We start from the raw sequence: 21,148 nt of genomic DNA on the forward strand, positions 1-21,148 counted from the left end.
ATACAAACAACACCACTTGCTGTTGTTTAGGAGTATTGGGAGAGGATCGCTGTTTGAAGGATAAGCAGTCCTATAACTTTTTTTTATGTTAGATAGTGTCATAATACGTAGATTGGTGAATGTTTCAAAATAAAACTAGAAATGCTGTAATTACTTCACAGAAATGCACATCCAATATTTGTTTTCAATAAGAACAATAGGTACAAGATTATAACTCTCCCTATATGAAATAATTTACACACAGATGAAAGCTACACTATCTAAAATAATCACTAAATACATTTTTCTTCTGGGAAATAAACAAGCAATTTTTCTTTTGCATGATCAATATCAAAAAACATATAGCAGAAGTAGTATTTTTTTAAACATAACTGATGCTCTAAGTTAAAAAAAAATAAAAGGAAGAAATGAGAAAAAAGATTTTCCATGAATGTGCAACCTAAAATCAACCAAGCTTATATTGTAGTACAACCATATTAAGAAACCACTGATCAGAAATACAACTTTATGGAAAAAGTTTATAATCCACAAAACTGTTCATCAGGCCATAAAGTAAAATAGCTCCACAGTTTACAGATAAAACTGAGGCCACATAGATGCGTGCTATGTCTTATCTCCAGTAAGTAGATACTTAGGCAGAGGATGTGACACTTTGTTTGTAGACAGCGTGGTATGCATTTCTCAGCAAGACGTAAGGGAAACAAGACTCCAAGAGATCCATTGTCAGGAATGGAGACTCCTGCACAATCTGGAAAATACCAGAAACACAAGGGTTTGCAAAACACCTTCTACTGCCTGCTACTGCTAATCTGTTTCATGGAGATACTTCTGGTCTGCACCACACCACCACTCACGTATTTCATAGCAAAAAGAAACAACACAAAGTTTAAATTTTGGGGAGAAACACATTGCTATAAACTCACCATTTCTCAAAGCTAGTCATTTAGCTTCCCTATATATAGAGTCATATAGCACTCCTGCCACTTCCAAAAGATACAGAATACCGAAAGGAAAACCTCTGATCAGAGAAGATTCTCCCCCTACACACACACTGAACGATGCTTCTTTAATGTGAAATTTCATTTTAATATTGTATGTACTAAATGATCAATGAAAACGATATGAACCGTGTAATACAATGTTCTAGGCAATGAAGGATGATGGTAAAGCTGTGTGTGTGTGTTGGGGGAATGAAAAAAATTAGTATCTGACATTAGAATGCCAGGAAGAATGACATAAAAAATTATTTCCACTGGTTGACGAGCTATAACACACAAAGTGATGTGATACCCAAAACCCCCTTGCTGAATGACGCAATGTGGAACCTATTCGTTAAATTAGTAACACATAAAATAGACAAAAGCTTACCATGTCTAGTAGTAGGTAAACAGATTCTCTGTTCCTTGTAGTAGTTTTGTCCGTCTCCTGGCCAATCTTCAGTAGACTAGACGATGCAAGCTACATAACAATGAGAATTCCAAAGCAATAAATAAAACAATGCATTGACTGACTTTGCTATTTTGCCACCCCCCCCACCTTTCTGAAGAAATCAATATCCTAGTCAACAGACACGGTGGTGTACAAATAGCTACAAAGGAAAGTAAGTAATCCTGAACATATGAACCATCACTGTGCTTCAGTCTCAGCGAGCCATTTTTGTTTATTTCTAGCAGTGTTTAATAAGCAGTATGTGCTGTTTTAATACAAAAAGGAAATTAATTTATTGCAAAGAACTTTAGGTTGTAATCACTGGTTGACCATTATAAAGTCTACTGAAATTAATGACAGAACTTCCATGGGATCAAGATCTCCCTTTCTCCTGTCCCTCCTAAAACATGTATGAACTTACTGCATTTTGGTAAGATTTAAAGCCATTGGAGTTTTTATTGTTTGAAGTTACACCCATTTTGCAATAGAAAGACAAATTAAGTTTTACTTCCTAAACTGTATTTTTAACTGAAGAAGTGCCATCCTAAATGTAAATGAGTAATATTTTATCAGACCATGAGCAACCCTACAAATACTAGTTTTAAAAGATATCCTAGAAACTTGTAACACGTACCGAGGTATTTACAAGCTCAGGATGACAGAATACAGTAAAATAGGTAATTTGCAGATGCATTGATAACCCATGTTTTCATGCTTTACAGAAATTTGAAAAAAATCTCTTTTCATCTTTCAGATGTACAATCATCGTTTATGCCCTCACACCAAGCAATGGCAATGTGCCTAAACCACATATTTACCATAAATGGATTTCAACTTGAAAAGTTAACTTTAAAATCTAAATCAAGATTCCTCTTGAACAAATCTGGGCATTAATCAATTTGCAATATAAAGTGAATGTGCATACCTCAAAATCATCTTAGCACATACTCATCAATATTAAATAACCTTGTAAGTTTTTTTCTGTATTTAACTTTAACAGGAAAGCAGATCATCCCCAGCAGTACATTTTCTTCTTAAGAGAAATGTTTTTCTTTCAGAGTAACAGTAAGTGATATACAAAAGGTGTTAGAAAAGAAAGATTATCAAAATATCTTAGCCATCAAGTCATGGTCTGTGCAGTAAAAGCTGTGGTCTGAAACCAGTTCATAAACAGTGAAAAAATGCAAACTTCATACCAAAAGTGTTTTTATCACATGAAACTATACTGGTTTCCTTCACTTGTCAAATGTATGCAACTTGACACAACCATTTCTCTTTCATCTTTTACAGCCAGCAGTTGCATTAGACAAGGTCAATGGCCAAAGGTTTTTTCTGTTTTGCAAAATGCAATGAACTTCCAGAAATGAAAGATCCTTTTAAGGGGGAAAAAGAAGACAGAGAAAGAAGACAGAGAAAGAAGACGAAAGAGAAGAAAAAGAAGACGAAAGAGAAGAAAAAGAAGACGAAAGAGAAGAAAAAGAAGACGAAAGAGAAGAAAAAGAAGACGAAAGAGAAGAAAAAGAAGACGAAAGAGAAGAAAAAGAAGACGAAAGAGAAGAAAAAGAAGACGAAAGAGAAGAAAAAGAAGACGAAAGAGAAGAAAAAGAAGACGAAAGAGAAGAAAAAGAAGACGAAAGAGAAGAAAAAGAAGACGAAAGAGAAGAAAAAGAAGACGAAAGAGAAGAAAAAGAAGACGAAAGAGAAGAAAAAGAAGACGAAAGAGAAGAAAAAGAAGACGAAAGAGAAGAAAAAGAAGACGAAAGAGAAGAAAAAGAAGACGAAAGAGAAGAAAAAGAAGACGAAAGAGAAGAAAAAGAAGACGAAAGAGAAGAAAAAGAAGACGAAAGAGAAGAAAAAGAAGACGAAAGAGAAGAAAAAGAAGACGAAAGAGAAGAAAAAGAAGACGAAAGAGAAGAAAAAGAAGACGAAAGAGAAGAAAAAGAAGACGAAAGAGAAGAAAAAGAAGACGAAAGAGAAGAAAAAGAAGACGAAAGAGAAGAAAAAGAAGACGAAAGAGAAGAAAAAGAAGACGAAAGAGAAGAAAAAGAAGACGAAAGAGAAGAAAAAGAAGACGAAAGAGAAGAAAAAGAAGACGAAAGAGAAGAAAAAGAAGACGAAAGAGAAGAAAAAGAAGACGAAAGAGAAGAAAAAGAAGACGAAAGAGAAGAAAAAGAAGACGAAAGAGAAGAAAAAGAAGACGAAAGAGAAGAAAAAGAAGACGAAAGAGAAGAAAAAGAAGACGAAAGAGAAGAAAAAGAAGACGAAAGAGAAGAAAAAGAAGACGAAAGAGAAGAAAAAGAAGACGAAAGAGAAGAAAAAGAAGACGAAAGAGAAGAAAAAGAAGACGAAAGAGAAGAAAAAGAAGACGAAAGAGAAGAAAAAGAAGACGAAAGAGAAGAAAAAGAAGACGAAAGAGAGAAGAAAAAGAAAAAGAAAAAAAGAAAAAAAAGAAGAAAAAGAAGAAAAAGAAGAAAAAGAAGAAAAAGAAGAAAAAGAAGAAAAAGAAGAAAAAAGAAAAAAAAAAAGAAATTGTTTCTGTGGACTTCTAGTTATGTACAGTTCTCATTATTCCACCCCCATAAGTGTGTAAGGCACCTAAGGGGGGGGGCGGGGTGGGAAGAAAGAGGTATTTTTCACATTTCAAGGCCACATAGCAAAAATTAAGAATCACTCAAAATCAGTAGTAATTTTTAGAAATTAAAGTGACACTGCTGTTTTAGCCTTTAGTTTCCCTTCAAGTATTGGCTAATTAAGAGCCACTTTAAAAATTCTGTTTCTACTCGGGCAGCACACCAAAATGTATTTAAGATGCATCACCACCACCTAAGGGCTTTTGATTTTTTTCTAAGCATCAGTAAGGATTTCAAAAGCTTTGATCTTCAGCCTACTCCAAAGCATAAAAATCCCTCTTCCCAAATACCCCTGTAACATACTGCTATCAGACAGGTACTGTGTTTAAGAAGGGCACACATGTCAAAAGGTACAACTCAAAAGCCGCTCTGGAGTTTCCTTCTTTGAAAAAGTAACATAAACCAGAGTCCAACACATCATGGGAAAAAGTCTGCTAGAGAGAATCTTCAATTTATATGCATTTCACATTTCTTTTTCCAGTCCTGGGCCACACAATATAAGAGATGCTATGTGCTAAAATACTAAAGATTATACCGGAAAAAAAAAAAAAAAGAGTGTACGACACTTGCACTGATTTGCTACTGTTACTTTCCAACATCACGCACAGCTGACTGTTGCTAAAGGACCACTACTAAATTTAATCTACATATAGGCTTGTATTAACAATATGCTTTTCTCTCGTGCATCAAAACCAGATTCATATGAAATCAATGGCACTGCATCCCAAATTAGTATTACATTTTCCACCTTAATTTGAAAATACTTCCTGAAGTCCATAGATATTTTTTGTGGTAAGATACAAATTTTAACCAACTGCTAGACTTCAAAAAGTAACTTACCCACACCTGATTTTCTCCTAATCAAAATCAACGCTGTATTATACAATAACCTTAGTTTCTCTGCAATCTAACACTATAGGAAAATAAGTAACATTACAAGCACTATGAAGCAATATTGCTATTGGAATAAATGTTGGTTAATTGATACTCATCCATACTAATCCAAATCTTTATAGTATGCCCTTGTGATTAAGATTACTCATGGCTGATTGCTGCTGCAAAAGTAATACTTGCAATGACAAACACATAATTTACCAACAGCACTGCACAAGCCAGACTATGTATAAAAATGGATTGAGGAGCATTAGGGGCTGAGAGTTCCCCTCTTTTTAGAGGAGCTAGCTCTAGAAATGAAGTTCTACATACCGCCAAAAATTCTTTGAGACGGTCTTCAATGCTTCCCTTGTGGATGGTAAATAAAGCTGCAGCAATCTGGTTGATAGCTTTTGCCAAGCAATGAATGTTGTTGCAATGCCCTAAACAAAACCATATACAAATTACCTCAGCATCATGTTTGAAAATCACAGTATTTTTTGGAAAATATCACCAAACAGATTTGTCACAATGAACGATCAACTTTTAGCATCTTACACAACAGGAGCAAAGTACTGGTACTTTGAACTTGGTATCAGGAAAGCCATCAGAAGTACAGATCTTTGAATGCTGCCATGGTCACAACAACCTGACAAAGATCCCTGTGGCTTTTAGAAATAAGGAAAAGTAATACATTGGAAGTTTATTTGGCTTCTACAAAACTTGGAGAGTATTACCACTTGACTAGGCTAAAGAGACAGGTGCAAGCAGGGCTTTTTCAAGCTAATTGGCTATTTTTATCCCCTCTGTGTAAATGAACAAGTCATCATGCCTAGACAGCATTCACCCAAGAGATCTACAGGAACTCAAGAACAAAACTGTCAAATTGCTAATTGCGGTACATAACATCTTGCCTAAAATTCACTCAGGCGTCAGAGGCCTGGAAGCTGATTAAATTACACCAATTTTCAAAGAGAGCAGAACAACTGCTCCTCAGTAAGCCTGGTATCTCTTCTGGTCAAATTAAGTCAAATCTACCACTTTAAAACCAAATAAATAGACACCTGGGCAAATACCTTGCGGAAGTGCTAGGACATGAAAAGGAGGAGGTCTTTGAAGGAGTTAAGAAGCATACAAACATGCAAACACTACTGATTCTTACCAATTCTTTTTGACCATTGCTGAGCACTCAGCTCTTTTTTTCATTCAATCATTTATCATAACTCCAAGATCATGCCTGAAGAGCGAGGTCAGCTAGGCCCCATCACTCCACATGAGAAAAATTATTTTTTTCCCCATGCATATCACTATTCTTACTTAAAATTAATTTTATCTGTCATTTTATTGCACAATTTAGTGTCATAACATCTATTTGCAACTCTTTACTCCTCTAATATCCTCAGTAACTTCACGTGATAGGAACATTTTCTCACCTCACTTTTCATTGTCCTTCTGCCCAGTCTATGAATATGCTGACTAGTGGGTCCCAGCAAAGATCCCTGTGGATCTCCACCAGCAGGCCCCCTGGAGTTGATTGTCCTACCCCATCTCCTATTTTTTGTTTAAGTATTACTACATGAGTATGCTGGTCCAAAAAAAGAAGAGATCACCACTTTCCTTGAACATCAGTCAAGAACATCTGTTCTACTTAATCCTGCTGATTTAAATTTATATTTGTTTTTGAAGTGGCTTGATTTTTTGAAGTGACTTCATTTTTGTGTCTCAGAGACTGTAGAAAAAGCACCAGCAGGGGAATTCAGCTGACAAATTATTTTCTTCCAACCTGCGACAGGTTTCAAGCATTTAGAAAAGGCTATGTCTCTTGCAGACTAGTGTTCTGTTCTAGCCTCTAAGCAAGAAATTAGTCCTCTAGGCTGATGTTGGACTAGCAGTTCAGATTTCTTACTGGGAACAAAAGTAAAGGTCTGTTAGAGTCTGAGCCTTTATCTGAAGCTAGTGGAAGAAACTGGCTTGATCTTCAAGTAGGCAGAGAGAATGCAGACATTGCTAAAGCCGTCCAAGAACTATGTTTGGGAGGTATTAGAAAGCTGAAACTCCTTCAAATCTGTCACTTGTTGATGGATAAATTCATGATTTGTCCAGGGAATTTACTTCACAAAAAGCAGCATTTATTAAGTTCTCATTCTGGAAATAGCATCTGTATTAAGTGTCTGAAGCCAGATGTTCTACAGTAAGGGCTGAACACAGGAAAAAGTAATATTATGCAGGGAAGGCAGGACTGACAAGGTCTATTCTGTTTGTTCAGTTATTTTTGTAGCGTGAACATATTTTATATATTCCTTTTGCCAGACTCTTTTCCTCTCAATAAAAAAAGAGCCCACTCAGTCAAGAATTATATAAAACAGAGGCCACATCTCATCAAATCAGTAGCAACTCCTAATACGGGCTTATTTGAGTTCTAGATGTAACTTCTCTCCAGTCGCAGTTTTATGAGATCTTATTAAGCGTACTTACTTTAAGAACTCACTTTGAAACAGGCTTTGTCTGACTTCATTTTAGGAGTTACTGGATGTAAATGATATCACAGAAACTGGAATATTTAAGCTACATGATATAAAACAGGCAGAAGATTGAATTATCTGTTGTTTTCAGCCTGCTAAGACCCCGAGTACTAAGAGGGTTCTTGGAAGAGAGTGGATTTTGAGGAAGGCAAACCTGCATGAGCTCTAACCTGCTGGAGAGCCTCTAGCTAGCCCAGTTTACGTTCTCAGAAATAAATTTGCAGAGGGGTGAATGTGAAAATATAATCACCATTAAAAACTTTTAGCACTGTCCCCCTGACAAGTAGTGTAAGTTTTTAGAGTCTACAGCAAGTAAGATACTTTCAAAGGAGAAACTGGCAGCAGAAAGTGCTTCCGGAGGGTTTCTTTTACAAAACTGTAAACGAGAAGTATTTTAGATATACGGTCTTAAAACACACATAAGCAAGTTAATTGGGACTGAGTTAAGAGAACTAACCTGATTGACCTTTAACAAGCAAGTTTCTACCCATGCCCCTCGCCAATCACATTTGATTTTCCCTGCTCTTGCCTATCTGCTGAGACTTTCATCCAGCCATCATAACCTTGAAAAAGCTTGCAAGAAGCGGTAGAAACACTATGAAAGTGCAGATAACATGGAACAACTCTGCAGGTTACAGATTGTTCTCTCTATTCATCAGAAGCAGCTGTTAACGTTAAAATTTGTAACTTTTCAAAGCAATGTTCAAGTTCTACTCGTTGCACCAGAGATTTATCCAACTTTTTCAAAACTGGCAAAAGGCTACACTGTTTAAAATGAAACTAGAGTTAACAAATCCTGTGACTTGCATACCTCTCTAAGTGGTACAGGTGGCTTTCAGAATTTTTGGTCTTTTCCCAGTAGTTTAAATTTTCAGAAGTCAGTTTAGACATTCTTTGTGAGTTAAATTTTGATTGGATTAAAAATAATGCAACTTTAAAAAAGAATAGAAAAACCCACGCTGTACCCAGTAAATGGATGCAGAATAAACATGGTCTTTTGTGTGAGCCATGCTACACATCACAAAGGAAATAGCTTGAACAGCTGAAAGGTGACTTTTGTATATGTTGGAACAGTTGTGTCAGTCTTCTTTTTTTCCCAACTTTTTTGTCTGAAAGAGAACTTCTTTTTTGTGGATTACATGCAAAGAATTTCCTTGAGGCAAAGATTTTTGGGTTTTTTTTAGTAAGTTGAGCTACTACATAGGATATAATTCTGTTCACAGCTTACACCTTCCACATTCTGCTTTCAAAATTTTATGCTTAGTAGTATGAACAGCTTATTAAATATAGAAAAGACACCTTGTATGAGTGGCCCAAAGCCAATGTAAAGATTACTAAAACATCCATACAATTACATAAGAAGTCTCACACTAATTAATGTAGAATGTATGCTCTAGCAATTCCACATATTAGGACAAGATCGCCCCCTACAGTATCTGAACTGCTCTTAAAATCTCAAGCAGAAGACTCCTTTTTCAGAACCTTCCTGGATTTGGACTGATTTTTAAATTTTGGTCGCTATAAAATGTAATTAACTAGGACTATTATGAAGTAAGCATTCACAGCAAATATTTCATTGACTCTACATTACCTTCAATGGCAGGGCTATACTGAGACATCACATTACTAGCCAGAGTTGGCAAGGAGACTGCCACGAAGACCATGAGAAGGCAAGCAATTTTATATTCTTCTTCTGGACTAATGTTTTCTAAAAACCAAAACAAAACAAAGTTCTTTTAATTAAAAATAAGTAATCTTAAAATATTTCAACTGCAGGTAGTTTAGAACATAAAATGTTTGACCAAACTGAAATTTAAATGCGCTAACAATAAAACTTGATGTTTGTATTGTCAAAGGAAGAGTATTGTGTCAGTCTTGCCAAAAGACACAGGGTGGAACTTCAAAATGTCCAGTTTGTTATCTAAGAAGAATGAAGGCAAGCCGCTGCCACCCCATCACGGCTAACCATCTAGTTACTAGGACTTTAATATGCTGAGCAGAAAAGTATTTTTACATGCTGGTGTAAATCCAGTTATTGCTCTGAGGTGAGGAGAGCTTCTCTTGCACTCTCCCTTTGGTAAATGAGCAGCTGGTGATGTGCACTCACCTCAGTTCACACTAAAACCTTGCATTTTCAAAAATAGCATCACCACACATTAGCATGAGATTAGTTTATAAAAAAGTCAACAGTTGGTGAAATACAGTACTTACATATGTACAAACTTAATTACTAAAAGCAAAATACTTCAAAGACAAGAATCAAAATACAAGATCCTAACCAATCATGACAATATACAAAAATTCCCTATCTTGTTCACCCTTACATTTCACAGCTGTACCACAATGAAAATAATCTATTTAAAATGCCATTTCAGATACTAGCTATCTTCCAAAGATATACCTATGTGTATTATGCATATAATGTATATAAACCACTTTTTTTTTTTTAACATACACAAAGAAATTGTGCTTGACACTCAAGTTTGAATATTAAAATGCCCCTTGGAATTAGCTGTATTTTTGCCTCCCCAAATAACTGCTATTAAAGTAAGAAAAAACAACTTAGGTAGCATTTAAAATATTCACAATCTGATTATAACATTAACTGTTACACACAGGGGAAAAAAAGCAATACAGTGCTCTGTAAGGAAGATAGGGAAAAAAAGCTGAAGACTGTCAAAAAGCACTTGAGAGTCTTAACTCATACCTTCAAACCTGCCAGAGTAAATAAAACTGAATAGCTTAGACAGTGGTGCTTTAAAGCAAGCAAGAGGAAGCACTATACATGTTAGAACATTAACATGTTTATTTTACTATGTTTCCCCTTGTATGCTCCATGTTAACATTTGTATAACACACTGGTAACGCCATGTTGTGAAATTCATGAAGTGCATTCAGCTGGCATTTCAGTTCTTAATGCCTACTTACATAACACAGACTTGTTACAGATCTGTACAACAGAATTGATCATGTCTGTAGTTGTTCACAACAGAGTCCTGTTTTCATTGTCCTTAAATTACAGCAGTTTTCACCAATAGCTATTAAATTAAACTCCTTCTTCAGTATCTACTCATTATCCTTTTCTAGGTCAACAAGTTAATTCATATGTGGTTGAAAAGATTCCCAAGCTAACACATCAGTAGGCAGCAGGCATAAATAATTCATGTTCTTATGCCATTTATGAAGTTCAAAGGACTACAAAGGACCCAAGATATACAAGTCTCCTCCTAGCACTTTAAACACTTGCACTTGGGTGCACTTATGTTTTTTGCTCCCCGTATTTATTTATTTACACTTGTATTGTTTCAGTTGTAACTTCTTACCTGATTTTTGGGAAGACAGTGCTACGACCAAGGCAGGATCAATCTCACAAGGCAATCCAGCAGCTGATGATAGTTCATATACATTCATTGCCACCTGAGGACCAGAAGAAAGATAATTACTAAAAAGACAACATTGAAAGCTTTTTGTGTAAACATGATGAAGCACAGTTTTGCTGTCATGTTTAAAATGTTCACATTAGAGTCTGAGGCACTAGAAATTTCAGAGAATTGGCTAAAAGAAGATAAAGAGACTCTAGATTTTTGTTTGTTTCTAACCTACATTGAACAGCCGGGTCAATACTTTGTGTGCTAGATAATTGCTTTTTGTCAAGCCAAACAAAGCTTGTCTACTTTTCTACATTACCTCCAAAGCAAACATCCTGACTTCCAATTAGCTGTTTCTACATCTTTCTTTATTGTTCAAAGGAAACTAACATTTTCTCTACCAGATCTAAAGTATCAGCTAATATCTGCAAATACAGAATTTTTAGACAAAGCCAAAGTCACAATTGGTGAAATATTAGAGTAAGACAGAAAAGAAATCTTAAAACAGTCAAATTTGGTACAGATTCAGTGTCCAGTGACTCCAAGTGCCAAGAATTAGACTCTAAGCGGCCCTAGTAACTAAGAAGATCTTGAAATGCATTCCGTTTTCCAGCCTGTCCCAGGCTGTAACTTTTACTGCCATTAAAAGACTTTCAACACGGTTCTTCTCATTCCACAGCTTACATTTTGGACAAAGTAGCTGAAGCTGTAGTTCAGCTGCATCCCCACAAAAGCAGGTTTATACTAAATACAAAGGACTACGGGAAATGCTAGCAATGCATCTTACTGTAATTAACATTTGAGAAGTTTTACACTTTGCCCGTAAGTTCTCACATATAGTTAGTTGGCCAGTTCCACCTCAGGGATATTATGCAGATTATCCTTATTTGTGTGCTCCAGCCTGGCTACCCAAGGGCAAGTTCTGATATGAAAAGCATACAGTCTTGCTCGCGCAGTGCTGTGCTGTCAGCAGGACACATGATATTAGCTTGAGTACAGTCCTGCATCAAAAGGATTACAGAGCATCTGGGCAGGAGCTGGTTGACAACAAACTGGTTAAGGCACAACAGTGGAACAAATGCAAGCCTGTTTCTAAAAGCCTGTATACACATCCCAACAATTTATAATTTAAAAAAAAAAAAACAAACCAAAAACAAATAAAAGGAGAACAAATCCCCATTTTGCCAGTCACCTCAAACCATAAGTTTCAGGGGTATCAAAATAAAAATATAATTTCATAACTAGTATTTATTTCATCAACAGCTTTAAAACTATTTGTTTTGCTTGGTAAATTAAGTACATGGGAAATTACTATGTTATTAATGTCCTAAAATATGCCCAGTTGTACAAGTGGCACAACCCATTGTACAAAGCCTTGTAAAGATCTGTCTGTTAATATGCCTTTATTTAAGAAAAAGCAGTCTGCCTTGTCCCAAAAGAAGCCTCTGTTGCCTACAGTTGCAGCGTTGTATGTGACAAGGCCCGGAGAAAGCTCAGAAAAAGGGCTGCTGATAGTCCGCGGGGGTTAATTGCTAGCAAGCTCACAGCACAACTCTGGCACTTTCAACAAGCTGTTTTCAAGACAAAGCTCTGGCAGAGTTGCAGGGTAGCACATGTCAGAGTTCCCAGTATTCCCAGTAGGCACTATGGACAAGACTACACAGGTTTGGCTCCTTCTCCATGCACAGTCCTCCAACATTATCCAGGCAAGCTATCGACTCTCAAACCACACCACAACATGTGACATTTACAGTTGGTATCATGCGAACACCAGCACAGTGGACTGTACCACAGCACTTAGAATTTATTTCAGACACTTTGAACTAGACAAAAAACACCCCCACAAAACAGGCATATTTAAGAATCACAGTGGAACTACAGCAGACCCAAAGACGACCAACAGCCAAATATTACATGAAGCAAAGGCAATCAGGTGATGCTAAGTGGCATGAGCCAGAGAACAGTCCTCAGCATGGTTTTATTTAGCAGTAGATAGCTTTTTTGCCATCCAGTTATTCCAGTGACTAAATTACTCCAGTGACCTCCAGAAGAGAAGCAGCAAGTCCTATGATTTCTTGTATCTGCTGACACAAATGCATTCAGTGATTTCTTTTAGAGATCCACTGAGGTATTTAAAATGATCTGTTATCATCAGCTTGAAAACACCAATAGCAAAATGCTGTCTTCAGTGATTACTGTTGCAGCCTTTATCCTACTCTATTTTTCAGGACCCCTTTGATATGAGAGGCTGTAAGATGCTTTCTGAAAAGATCAAGTAAAGTAAGCAGTGAACTTCCCTTCTCATCTCTTCTGCATGCCGATTCCTTAAGTTCAATAATGGAACATGATGCTTTGGTGATTAATTTTCTCTGTAGCTACAGGTGAGAATTTTAGAAAAGCTTTTCTTGAGAAGCACAAAGGCAACTTGCATAATTTTGATATTATATATTTATAATCATTTTGATATAATTTTTATCATGAGCCAGTATCCTTGAAGGTAATTTTCCATAGCATTTTCACAGAATTCCTCTGTTGTGGTATGAAATTCAATGTTTTCTGGGACATCAAACATTCACAGCTGGTTTATCAGCACTGCAAGTTTCAGAGAGCATGTCATTGTATTTTGGAGTGAAATAGCATACGTGTGAAATTTCAGTATCTTATATTCTTCATGCAAACTCTGACTCATTTTCAGACAGACTGCTACACAGTGTCTTCTGAAATCACGAGGCCCACCATAATGGACTCTGAACTGTTCTTGTAAGGTACTTTTTCAAAAGGAGAAGGCTTTTTTTTGTTAAATTTAGTGAATCTTCATACACAACAGAAATTAAGTTTCTTTCCTCAAGAGTAAATGGCAAAATGTAAACTTCAAGTTCAGGAATAGCAACATATTCTGGCCCTCAAAAACCACACTTTGCTCAAGAAGAGATTTCTAAAAATTGTTTCTGTAAAAATTAATCAGAAGTTGTGCAATGCATATCCCACTACACATTTTCTGCAACTCAAATTGCCGCAATACCATTAAGAAGCTTGCAAACCTTCATAGGCTCCAAGCTGCAATGAGGGATTAAAAGACCAGCTAGGATGCAGCTACTATGCATATGTGTCCAGAAGCCACTGACAAGGTTTTTTTGGATGGAAACATACTACCATTCAGAAGCAAGACACCTCATTTAAGCTGCTAACTTTTTTTCAAGTATTTCAGAGACAGTGCGTTCACAAAAATTTTCAATTTAAGGTCAAAATCTGCCTTGTAGCTATTACATGCATAGAGCTCCAACCATGTACACAGAGTCCCTGAAACATTTAGTTTTACCAGTTACACTGCTCACACTATGAAGCAGCTCAGTACTCTTCCCTTTACTGCTTAGTCATGTTTTAATACTTGACAAATTTTGTTCTTAATTCTTTCCATGGAAGTTCTCAAGTGTGATCACTGGCAGACAGAGACTTGTGCTTATCCTATCAGTTTGGGTTTTTTTTTCCTAGAACATTAGGAGGCTGCAGATGCACAACTAGTTAGCTCCTTGGGAAAAAAGGATGCTCTTTGTTTCTGGATTTTTCACGCTACATGTGAAAGTCTTGCCCCTTATATATTTTCAGTAAGCTCCAAAATTGACTCCATCACCCTTTGGACCAAACATTACCTTCATGTCAGTCTCTCTTGGAATGTGGTCTTTAAAGTCCTCAATGGAACTTACAAGGAAAGGAATGTGGTAGGATAAGACCTAAGACACACAAACACATACAACATGAGAAAAAAATACTTCCCATATGTTAATGATCAATTAGGAACTACCATTATTTTACTGGACTTATTAATTTTTTTTAAATTAGTTTTTATTTTACGCTTATAAATGTTTGCAGATTTAAGACATTAAAGCCTAATAAACTCACAATCGAGCTGTTTGCAAACAAAGTGAAATAAAAGCTTTTAAAATGTACTAAATACAGAAAACATGGAGAGGGCATGCTCAAATTAAAGCCTGTATGTTTTAATGTAACATTTCTCTGAAGCAGTACTCAAAAAGTAAATCACCCCCCCAACTTGCAATTCAAAGTTCAAGTTATGACTGAGTATTGCCATTTTACCCACGTGCCAACCTTTTAAGAGGTAGCATTTCTAAATAATGAAGCTTTAAATACCTTATCGTTCCATTAAATTAAATACAATGAAAATTATTCAGAAGCTATTCGGTTATTTCTTACATCTCTAAGTGCTTCCTGTGCCAACGACCGAAAAGACAAGATAACACCAATAATCGTCATTCTCTTCAAAACACTGTCAACAGCTGAAGATAAACGAGAACAATAGTGAACAAGAACCTGTTGATGTTTACAAGCTCAATTCTTCAAAAAATGTAAAAAAACCATTTAACAAAATACTGAAAAAAACACAAGGTACTGAAACAAAAGCATTCCTTAAAAGAGCCAAAATAAACAGTGCTTACGCAGGTTTTTATAGCTATATGTTATCATCCCTGAGAAAAGATGCTCAAAGCTTATCACTACTCTAGTGCCCATGCACTAGTTAACACTGAAATCTCATTTTGTCTGTACATGAGAGGATGGGAAAAATTTGAAAAGATGCATCAGTTTACATGAGCTCACATACATATTGCTACCTCTGTATATTTAATACAGAGAAATTATTTTTTCTCATTTTCTTTACAAAGATACAAAATTCTTTATCTTTAGCTGGACTTTGCTAGTTACCCACATGATAATCTTTTAAAGAGTGCTGCCATCTGGTCTGGCTTGTCGAAGCTGGTCCTCATTTGTGTTAGAACTTCAACGTTCTCCACCACAAGTTTCTAAAAAGAAACAAGCATTCAGGTCAGCTATAGATTTCAGTATGTTAACAGGATAAATGCATGGTTTAGGATATTTCAGTCTGGCAGAGAGGCAGCTAAACTCATGGAATACAGATGTACCCACTCTGGTCTTAATGGGACTACAGTATCAGTATTATCATCAGGCACTGCTCTACACAACAGCAATCCTTGAATCAAAAATCAAGGGATTGGACACCCCTTGGAACATGATTTTTATATTCAGCAATGCGTACCATTTCTTAAAACAAGGGAATGAAACTCAGTAAAACCAGACAACAGCTCCTCATGGTTTTTATAAGAGATGTATACATATATCAATAAAAATGTAGATTCACAAAGTAATCCATTCTTTTGGGTTGCTCCTTTTGCTAGTTGTGCTGTAACAATTAGAAGTTTAATGTTGGTAAAATTGAAAAATGGAATGAAGAGTTTAAGAGTCAGATTGATAAATCTTGGTGCAGTTTACTTGAAATTTTCTTCCATTAGAATATAAAATAAAACTGAAAACATTAATTCAAGTCCCAAGATCTTAGCCTGAAACAGTTACACTTATGTGCAATATCTTCCTTGTTTGTTAAGTTTCACCAGAAGAAAATGTGTGTCTGTTTCTAATTTGTAACAGCTCTCATACATGCAACTTGTAGTATTAGGGTAAATGTAATAACTTTCTTGAAATCATTCCCCAAATATGTATCAGATTTAAATTTAAATTACAGAGATTGCATAATCACATCTATGAAATGTCAGATCCAAAAAGGGTTTCTTGCTAGCTGAGGAACTTACATTGTGCTAAGAAGTATTTTTAAACTCTCTTCAAGCATGAAATAGGTACTTCATTCTTACAAAAAGTATTTTTGCAGTTTGAATGTGAAGTACCCTATTTCAGAAATGGAAAATATTATTATCTCTGTGGCAGAGGACAACCAGCAGCTAAGAAAATTTAGATATCTTGTGTGCTTCTGAACATTAAATGAAGAAAGCATTTCCCTTCTTTCAAGGAAGATTTAATTTAGTGCTTCATATACTAAACCAAAATATACTTGTATACTAATATCAAGGTAGAAAAGAACTGAAAGATGGAGGAAAAAACCAAGATATTCTGGATTGGGGGTGGTCTTCCAAAGTGATTATTTCTGTTTTTCAATCCCCATTATATACTAGGCAGCACAAACAAAAGGAGCAATGAGGAAAGAGCAGGAAAAACTACTATTCATCAAACACAGAAGCCATTATAAGCCTGGAAGATAATTTAAGATATATCACATAAAATCTAAGAAGAGACATACCTGCAGGAACCTACTGCTAAGAATCTGAGAACATTTCACCTTTGATAGTTCTGCCAACTGCTTTAATAGTTTTATTTTACTTCCTTTCAAGGCATGCTGAAAGCAGGGCAAAACATAGCAACTAGCAAGCAGAGAAATTAAATTTCAGAGTAAATATTCCTGTGACCACAGGAGGAGAAAAAAACCCAACACAACAAATTATAAAGCTGCTATGAAGTAAATGGTGGTCTGTGTTTACTCCCACCTAGTCAAGTAGCCTGTGCAAAGCAAAGCTCTCCAACAGATTAGACCTCTCAGATTCAATTACATTGTGTCATGGTCGTGCTATTTCCATAACCTCAAGTCTATCCATAATTCACTCAGTCTTCTCGCTTTCATTCTTACCTTCAGTGAGAAGCAAGGAAAGATATAAGCTATACAAGACGTAGCAAAGTAACCAAGAACGCGTGCACATGTGCACACACGTAGACACACAAGACGTACTTCTATGCTGAAAGCCAAAACAAGACTGGTTTGCACTGAAATCAAGATGGGCAATTTTAAACCAGCTGATATATCAGAACTTGGCAGATGTGTGACGTTTTAATTTAAAACCCTCAAAGCTCTCCAGAATGCAAGATTGAAGGCAATAGCCCACGCACATTGTTATTGAGTCAAGCTTTCAGCTTTACAAAAAATAACCAGCATATCAGTTTAAGCTTTAAAAGGAACAGGCTGGAATACAGTTCAAATAGTTACTTCAATGAGACAAACTTCCCCTCATCGCCCCAGTCTTAAACTTCAGATATAAAACCAACACCTGGTCCCACTGTGGGAAGCAAAACAAGCATGCTGAGCCCTACTCTTAATAAATTCCCCATTCTATCCCCCTTGTTGCTTCCTTCCCCCAAACACAGATGTTTCTCACTGCTCTCTTGCTAAGCCAACTGCATCTCAGCCAAAGAGATGAACATTTTATTACTTTATTTTTTTCCTCCAAATATGTGGTCATGTGCCTGTGGATCTACGTTATGTTCTGCTTATCCTTAGCAGTATCAGAAAACAACAAGTCTCAGAGACAATTTAAAGTTGCTTTTAAAGAAAAAAATACCCAGAGCTACAGTATCAATCGTGCCAATCCTGAGGAAGTATGACAACTCCACAGTAAGTTGACAAAGACAGCAGCGACCAACAAACATCTGCCCAATGGCTTTGGGTTTTACTTGAAATGTGACAGATGTCACTTTGTGCATAGCCAGGAGTTACATAGTTTAACCTTAAAATCATAGCATTTTCACCTGGACAGTCTCATCCTAAAACTCAAGAATTGGAATGGGCATAAGGAATCAGCTCGTCACTCAGGTCAGGGTTGCTGCATGCTCTTGCGGCAGCTGGGAAAGCACAAGCAGCCCCTCTCCTTAAGCTGTGACACTGAATAAAAGGCTTCAAATCTTTTAGGACATCATACAACCTAGCAAATGAGCAGCACCAAAATTCACAGTGTTTACATGGAGAACAAGATCTTTGAAATTGTAACATGGAATATATTAAAAACACATACTTTTAAAAGCCTGGTAATAAGAATAAATTGGTTTTGAATAAAAAAAAAAATAGTTCCTTAGATCTCTTAAGTATTCATGTGCATTTTTACAAAGAGAGCATGCATAAATAGTTACCAAAAAATCCTTTTTGTAATTAGTAGTTAAATAAACTGAAGATGATGAGATGTAATAACAGCTTGGAATTAAGTTTGGAAGTGACAGTCACTAAAAGGGTAAGTCATATGAAAAGCAAATATATGCCAATATAGTTGCGTTTTAATAGTATGACTATCCTGAGAAAGCAATACACGTTATTAAACTTTTTAAAGCTGTTTTCCAGAAAGAGTTAATTACATAGGCACCAAGTGCTTCCCCTGTCATTGTTCGTTGTTTTGCATATACATGCAACTAGCTTCCCATATGCAATACCCGTAATTCCAACTTTTTTCATGGCACTAACTTTATTGTTTGTTTGTGCTGCTGTAGGCATCAGGTTTATTTATCAGAATACAGACATTTACAACAAATGGATACCATTGAGCCAGAGGGAAGGATATGTCTAGAACCAAGAAAAACTAACAAAGAAAAAAGACCCGAAGTCTCCTATCCGTGTAAACTGAGCAACAGATGCTAACACACATGGTGAAGAAAGTAAGTTCTTATAGATGGCTAAGATATATTTGAGATTTTCATGCCAAGTTTTGAGAGCCAACAGACTTGGCTAAGAGCTTTGCAAGCACCTGGAGATCTTGAAAAACATTTCTCCCACTGATGATAAAAAGAGCCTTGACTCCTAACTTAGGGTATCTAAAACAGAAATCAACAGAGCCTGAATAAAGTCCTGCCCATTCAGCTGTTGAAGAACAGGGGATGCACATGTACTATGTGTGCAAGTGTACTACAGAATAAGAGTAAAATTCACAGCTTTGTCAGTTTATTTGATGCAGTCATTTCAAAAAGATGGCATGCAAAAGCATAGCTATTAAATATCCTAAAGGAAGCTTAAACAGAAAACCACCCGCCTTCCCACCCACGTGTTTCCCAAGGTTACCTTAAGTTCAGCAACCTGTGAAGAAATGTGCCACATCAGACTTTCACTTAGGAACTTCATGCCATATGGTCCCAGAAGTTCAGAAAGGGCTCTCATTTCTGAGAAATAAAACAAACTGTTATACTTCAAACATTGCTTCTTCAGTTATTTGACGCCCATAGTGTATCTAGCAGTAGTGTTTTAATTGCAAAATGTTTTACCACAAAATTGAATTTTAGATACAAGAACTCATATCATAATAGAACTGAACCAGCAGTCACCAACACATACACTCCTATCTCTGCAGCTTAAATGCAGCAATCCTGCTTTGACCAAAAATAGGAAAAGTGAGCTCTCTCAAGGCATAGAGGCAGCACTAACAAAAAGTATTTAAAATACTGCTAAAGGTTAAGTAATGCTGTCTATAATAGAACACTCTAAGAGTCGATGTTACTCCAATTACTCAAGCGTATGGTAACTATCCTTCACAAACATTCGGTAGAAACATCAAAAAGTTTACCTGATATGTCAGAGTACTCCTCAGCATTAAATGTCAATTCATTTTCTGTAGGCAAATTCACAAACGCCTTCATGGCTGGAAAATAGGCTATGTGACCATTGCTGACTTGCCGTAGCAAAGTTTCCAAATACCTTATCAGAAAGGGAAAAAGTTTTAAATGAAGAGACACGTGTTCATTGATACTCTATACAGATGAAGTATACCTGTGTGACAAGGGACAGCAAAGCCTATAGACTAAAGTTTTACTTTCATAGTTCAACTGATAGCTGCATTTTATTCTACATCTCCCCCCTACAAAAAGTGACTTCCACAATAGGCAAACTTTAAAGTGCTTTTAACAGGTAAAGTAAGGAGTAAAGGTAAAGGTACAGGTAAAGTACAGGAGAAGTAAACTTGCAGAAGTCAGAAAGTTAAGAAAATTTCAAACAACTCCACTTCTCTGATTCCAGATTTTTAATTAAATAAAAATAACAAAAAAAACCTTGTAACAAGTGTTCATATAATTACTTACCAATTTGTATACAGACTGGTAATGGTTGGCTCACCATGACTATCTAAATGCTGTGTTTGCTGAAGCAGAACATTGTTAAATACTCTTGTAATGTCAATCTGTACATAATTTTCTATTGACTGGAGGACTGTCATATAGGCTCTTACACTGGTTAACAGCTCTGAAGGCTTTGCAATCTCTTGTGTCGCTTGATTATACATAGTCATTCCAACAATTGACCTTTTAGAAACAAAACATATAAATTGCATTTATTAGTAAAACTGAACAGAGACAAAGATGCAGCTATAGAAATGATTTTATATTCAAAGCTTCTCTCTGAATATTTTCCACTCTGCAAGTATAAAACTCTAATCAACGAATATACTACACCAGCACTTCTAAAAATAGTTCTAGATGCCAACAACAACTGTATTCATGGTTCCAGCAAAAATTTCATGAGACTGTAAGAATACTCACTGGGTATTTTTAAAATAAAGGTTTTCTTCCCCCATATATAAGGGCAACCCACAATGTGGAAGACTTATACTACCACTTCTAAATTAATGTTAAAGTCTTTTAAGATGCAAACTTCTGGGAAATGCAAGAGCAATGATGTATTAAAGTGTTCAAAGCATATTAACTA

General features: G+C 36.1%; 1 protein-coding gene across 1 annotated transcript in view; it reads right to left on the reverse strand.

Annotated features, from left to right (window-relative positions):
• Positions 1–504: 504 nt before the first annotated feature.
• Positions 505–21,148, reverse strand: part of NCKAP1 (NCK associated protein 1) — a 61,975-nt gene continuing 41,331 nt past the window's right edge. Inside the window, exons 22-32 of the mRNA XM_035892036.1 lie at positions 20,527–20,745; positions 20,016–20,146; positions 19,517–19,614; positions 15,545–15,638; positions 15,034–15,116; positions 14,472–14,552; positions 10,777–10,870; positions 9,045–9,161; positions 5,265–5,374; positions 1,369–1,458; positions 505–748 (exon numbers count right to left, since the gene is read on the reverse strand). Of these exons, the coding sequence (XP_035747929.1) occupies positions 632–748; positions 1,369–1,458; positions 5,265–5,374; positions 9,045–9,161; positions 10,777–10,870; positions 14,472–14,552; positions 15,034–15,116; positions 15,545–15,638; positions 19,517–19,614; positions 20,016–20,146; positions 20,527–20,745 (1,234 nt within the window). The 3' untranslated portion in view covers positions 505–631. The remainder of the gene's footprint in view (positions 749–1,368; positions 1,459–5,264; positions 5,375–9,044; positions 9,162–10,776; positions 10,871–14,471; positions 14,553–15,033; positions 15,117–15,544; positions 15,639–19,516; positions 19,615–20,015; positions 20,147–20,526; positions 20,746–21,148) is intronic.

The sequence above is a fragment of the Egretta garzetta genome, unplaced genomic scaffold (assembly GCF_000687185.1).
Source record: "Egretta garzetta isolate BGI_Z169 unplaced genomic scaffold, ASM68718v1 scaffold230, whole genome shotgun sequence".
Lineage (NCBI taxonomy): Eukaryota > Metazoa > Chordata > Aves > Pelecaniformes > Ardeidae > Egretta > Egretta garzetta.